Raw genomic sequence first — 5070 nt, 5'->3', positions numbered from 1 at the left:
TGCACGCGCGGTGCCGCAAAGCGGATCTTTCTTCTTTCTCTTCAGATTATGTGCTTGTTAGCCGATTCCTCTTCGCCTGTCTTCTGTTTCACCTGTGTTTTACTGTCCTCCTTTTTTCATCTCTCTGTTCTCCTTTACTTCTACCTATTCCCTCTCGCTCACTTTTGTGTCTTTCCTTTTTTCTCGCTCTTCCTGGGCATCTCCGTGGTCTCCTTACGTCTCGCTGTTGGCCTGCCAACGCACAGATGCAGGCGCATGTACGTAAATACTAACACATACATGCGCGTATTTACTCACATGCAGAATGCGTTAAATAGCTGTTTCCTGCGTTGTTTCTTTTGGAATAGGAAAGCTCGACTGCGCTTCGCCTTTCCTCTTGCAAGGCGGCGCAGGAAAGCCACTACGCGTTTCGTATTTTTTTGGAGGACAGGCTGCGTGGAGGGATTACCTGTGTAAAACCACTTGAAAAAAGAGCTTCAGATGTTCGGCAGAACTGCACGAATTCACGAGAGAAGAAACAAGAAGGAAGAAGACCGCAGAGAAGCCGGAAGAGAAGAAAAAAAAGAGTTTACCCAGGGGTACACATGAGTTTTAAACAGAAAACAGAGGAGACACAGGAACCTTGATTTCACCCTTTCTCGTTCATGGACGATGGATTGATTGAAAAGATTAGAAAACGAAGAGAGATTTTTCAGGAAAAGACAGCGTACCACTCTGGCAAGAAACGCCGGAATGCCCTGAGACTTTCTGCGTCTCCGGAGTCTCTCACGGATACGCAGTTTCACCGTCGAGAGACTCCGACAGCGAATTTTTCTGAAAAAGCGATGAACCGTTTCGCTCCCTCTGTCGTTTGTTTTCCAAGCCACACCGTATGCCTGTGTATAAGCCAAATCCAGTCTGGGACAGCAGTTCTTTTTCTGTCTTTCTTTGTTGCTTGCTTTTCCAAAGACAACACTGGCTTTCTCCTGGATGATTTTAACATGCCCATCTTCACATCTCTTCTCACATCTGTATCTCGTTTTTTACCTCCCTCCTCTTTCCTTGTCACGGTCCCGTCTCTCCGTGTCTTCATCTCTCTCTTTTCCTCGGTCTCTGTCTCTTCTTTCATCTCTGTCTCTTCTTCCATCTCTGTCTCTTCTCTCATCCCTCTCTCTTCTCTCATCTCTGTCTCTTCTTCCATCTCTGTCTCTTCTCTCATCTCTGTCTCTTCTCTCATCTCTCACTCTTCTTCCATCTCTCCGTTCACCTCTCCATTCATCTCTGTCTCTCCGTCTGTCGTCTCCAGAGTCCGAATCTCTGCTGGAACTGGAGGAGGTGCTACCGGTTTCATCGCTGTCGCTTGACGACTCTCTTCGTCTTCCCTCTCTCATCGCTTCTCTTGTTTCTCTAGCTTCCTCGCTTCTCTCTCGGCCGTCTCTTCTGCGGTCTCCCCTGTGTCCTTCTCGTTCTCTGTCCCCGTCGAGAGAGTCGTTCAGCCTTCGTCGTTTAGCTTCTTTTCTCCATTTCTTCATCTCCTTCTTCTCGCGTTTCTTTTCCTTCTTCTCGCGTTTCTTCTCCTCCTTCTGCTTTCTCCGTTCCGCTCGCAAGACCTCCTTCGCCTCTTCCTCTGCGTCTTCGTTCACCTTCTTCAGCATTTCCTCAAATTCTTCAGCCCACATTTCATCTACGTCTTTCCCTCGTCTCCCTCCCATCTTCGTCTGCAAAGCTTCTGTCTCCTTCTGCAAACGCTCAGCCTGCGCTAACGCAGCTGCTTTCCTTTTCTCGTCTTCTGTCACTCGGTACACTCCAATGCCGCCGCCTTCCGCTCCGGTCGCCTCGTACGTCCCCTGAAAGAAAATGCAAAAACTGGCAACCTAACGATAAACAAGACGGCTACGACCCGCGACGCAGACATGAGATCGAGCGCTTGCGGACCTGGAGAAAGAGCAACTTGCGAGAAAACGTTGTTCCCCTCTCCCGGACCATCCTCGGAACCTCTAGACACCAAAAAAAAAGAATGCATGTGAGAATCCCATCATGCCGACAGCTCCTCCATCGAGACCGCGCCGTCATACTCGATGACCGCCTCTGTCTACGAGATACATCCTCCACGGTGCATTAGCTCTTTTCTTTGACAGGTGAACTTGGAGCTCAAAACATGAAACAACATCTGAGCGAGACGTCAACATCGCAGATCCAAATCTCCAGAAAAAAAGAAAATTCCTCCTGCAGAAAGCATGCGGGGCACACGCGTCGAGAAAGGCAAGCATGGAAACACACCTCGAAGCCACGTACCTTTACACATATACATATATACATATATACATACGTACAAATATATCTATATATATATATATGCACGTACAAATATATATATATATATATATATATACGTACAAATATATCTATATATATATATATATATATATATATGTATGCATATATATAGATATATCTACACATGTATATGCATGGTGTGTGTTCATCGCTGCTGCTCTCCAGATAGCGCAGAGACATAGGCGCAGCCTCGTGAATGGGGGCAGGCTGTCCGCGTGGACGCCAGCGTCTGTACATCTCGAGCAGACATGCCTGGAGAGAGCTGCAGACGACTACACGGTGAGGGAACCTCGCTTGTTTCGGATCTCTAAAAAGCATGCATGGTGGATGAGCATGCGCGGAAAACGACCGGGGAGAAGAGCGCCGCGCTGCAGAGGCCAGGGCGAGACTCCCACAGACTAGGAGAGACGCAGTGCGAGGACAAGCTGCGTTCTTTGAGAAAAGAGAAGCTGTTCGTTTACCGCCTCGTCATCGTCTTTCCGCGGAGGTCTGTAGTTCTTGCAGTGGTCGACGCGAAGAGTGCCATTCAACAGTTTCATGCCATTTGCGTTGTCCACGGCCAGAATTGTGGAGCGTTGATCTTCGTAAGCGAGGAAACAGAATCCCTTCGGAGCGCCTGCGACAGCCAATCAAGGGATCCTTCACTTGTGCGCCAAAAAGAACGAAGGACAGATGCGAGAGGCGAAAGAAGAGAGAAGAGAAAGGAGAGAGAGGCGAAAGGAGAGAGAAGAGAAAGGGAGGAGAAGAGAGAAGAGAAAGGAGAGTGAAGCGAGAGACTGCAGACAAGTCCCCTGTCAGCGAATTGGAGGTGAAAAAAAATCGAGGGCGATCTGCGAATTCCTCGAGAAACGCGCGTTTGGTGGAGACGAAGAAGTCTGTGCATATGAGCAGATATGCATTTATTTGTCGTGTGCGTTTGGACATGTGTATGTGAGTCGTAGGTTGCTTGGGATCACCTGTTTTTTTATCCCTGACGAGGTGGATGTCGATCGGTTCCCCCCACTGGGAAAAGACAATGATGATGTCTCCTTCGGTCAGTCTGACGTCGAGGCCTCCTGCAAAGAAGAGTCGCAAGCGAACGCGAGTTGAGAGAGACGCAACGAAGAAGACAGGCAGAGCGTCCTCTGGAGCCGCGCAACGCGGGGGCGCACTGCCTCTCGCGAGAGAAAGCAGAAGTGAACGCGACGAAAAAGACTGCGCAGAACGAACTGGGGCGGATCCGAGAGAGCGTCGAGCAAGACGAAACCTGAGACTCGAACGCATGGTGCCTGCGTTTTCCAGAGAAGCGTCCAGTCAAGCGCCGCTCAGAGACTTCTGCCTCTCCGACAACGTTGGAGCTTCAGGAGGAGGCGCAGGACCTTTTCGCCTCGATCTCCTGCACAGGAGCCGGAGGACGCAGCAGAGAACGAAAAGCGACAGAAGAAGCGACGAGTCCAGCCGACAGGGAACGACGCTTACCAATGAAGATGTAGGAAGAGTTTCGGTACTGCCAGTGCCAAGAGGCTTCGCCGGTCAGGTTGTGTCGCAGTTCCAGCTCGTTCAGCTTCCAGACCGCTTGGATATTCGCATTCGCTGGGGCGTTCACCTGCGAAGGATCCGCCGCCGGGAGAGTCGCCATTTCCACGGAACGCATATCCCGAAAGGAAACAAAGAGAGTCAGAAAGGAAAACGAGGGAACGAGAGGAAGAAAGGAAGGGAGAAAGAGCAGGGAGAAAACGACAGACCGAGAAGAGGAAGACGAACCGGCCCAGACAGAGCGAGGAGGAGAACAAGACGGAGTAAGCACAACATATATATAACGCATATATATGTATATATTTATATACTTTAAAAGGGAGAGAGAGAGAGGCAAACGACGAGAGAAGAAGGAACGAAGACGAGATGCGCGGACACAAAGATGAGCGCGTGAGCCAAGGGGAATCTCGAAAAGAAGGCAGGGAGCCGCTGCGAGTGAGACGAAAAACCTGGCAGAGAAGGAGAGGCAAAACACGGAGAGAGGAAAAAAGAAGAGAGAAACGAGGGCGGGAGAGGAGAAGCAAGCGGCCGAAAAGGATCTGGAGAGAAGACGGACAGAGCGAGAGAGCGGGGAGAGAGAGGCGCACGGAGGAAGAGAAAAGACGAAATGGTGGTTTCGAAGAAGAGGGAATAAGGGAGACGCGAGCTGAAGAGAAGAGAAAACGGTGGACAAAAAAGGGGAGAAACAACTTCGTCCTGTCAAAAGGGAAAAGCCGCAAACGTTTCCTCACACTGCAGAGCGCGCATGCATGCACAGGAGCACATGCAGACAAGGTCGCTCGTCGGCACCATCGACATGTTTGAGTCTTCACGAGTCACTCGAGCGGAAAGAAGACAACAAAAGAGACAGGAAGCAGAATCCCAAAGCACAATCGAGGCAAAAAGGAGAGAAACGACGAGGCAGGTAGGAAGGAAAAGGGAGAAAACAAAGGAAGAAACGTTTCTGCGAGAGAGCGGTGGGCTGCCGCCGGGGGGGGGGGGGGAGGCACCTCCACCCTAAACCTCGATTTCTGCTGTCTTTCTGCTTCGGAGTTTCTAACGAAATTCGCTCTCGTTACTTCTCGACGTCTCTGCCACCTTGGCGCTTCTTTCAAGGCTGTGTCGAAGGAGCAGAGGAAGAAAAGGCACTCCGTAACTTTTCTTTTTTTCACCGGCTCATCTCTCTCGCAGCCCACAAAGATCTACGAGATAGTGTCGGACATTTACACTCAAATAGATGTAACTGGAGATGCCGTAGTT

General features: G+C 50.2%; 1 protein-coding gene across 1 annotated transcript; it reads right to left on the bottom strand.

Moving 5' to 3' along the window:
* Nucleotides 1-460: 460 nt before the first annotated feature.
* TGME49_263595 (RNA-binding protein) lies at nt 461-4439 on the bottom strand. Its single transcript, XM_018781334.1, has 4 exons — nt 3775-4439; nt 3273-3371; nt 2778-2932; nt 461-1826 (listed from the first exon to the last, which is right to left on the bottom strand). Exons 1-4 carry the CDS (start codon nt 4118-4120, stop codon nt 1023-1025), a joined length of 1404 nt encoding a protein of 467 aa, XP_018637169.1. The 5' UTR covers nt 4121-4439; the 3' UTR covers nt 461-1022.
* Nucleotides 4440-5070: the final 631 nt, after the last annotated feature.

The sequence above is a fragment of the Toxoplasma gondii genome, chromosome VIIb, assembly GCF_000006565.2.
Source record: "Toxoplasma gondii ME49 chromosome VIIb, whole genome shotgun sequence".
NCBI lineage: Eukaryota > Apicomplexa > Conoidasida > Eucoccidiorida > Sarcocystidae > Toxoplasma > Toxoplasma gondii.
This window is presented reverse-complemented; position numbering and strand designations above follow the sequence as displayed.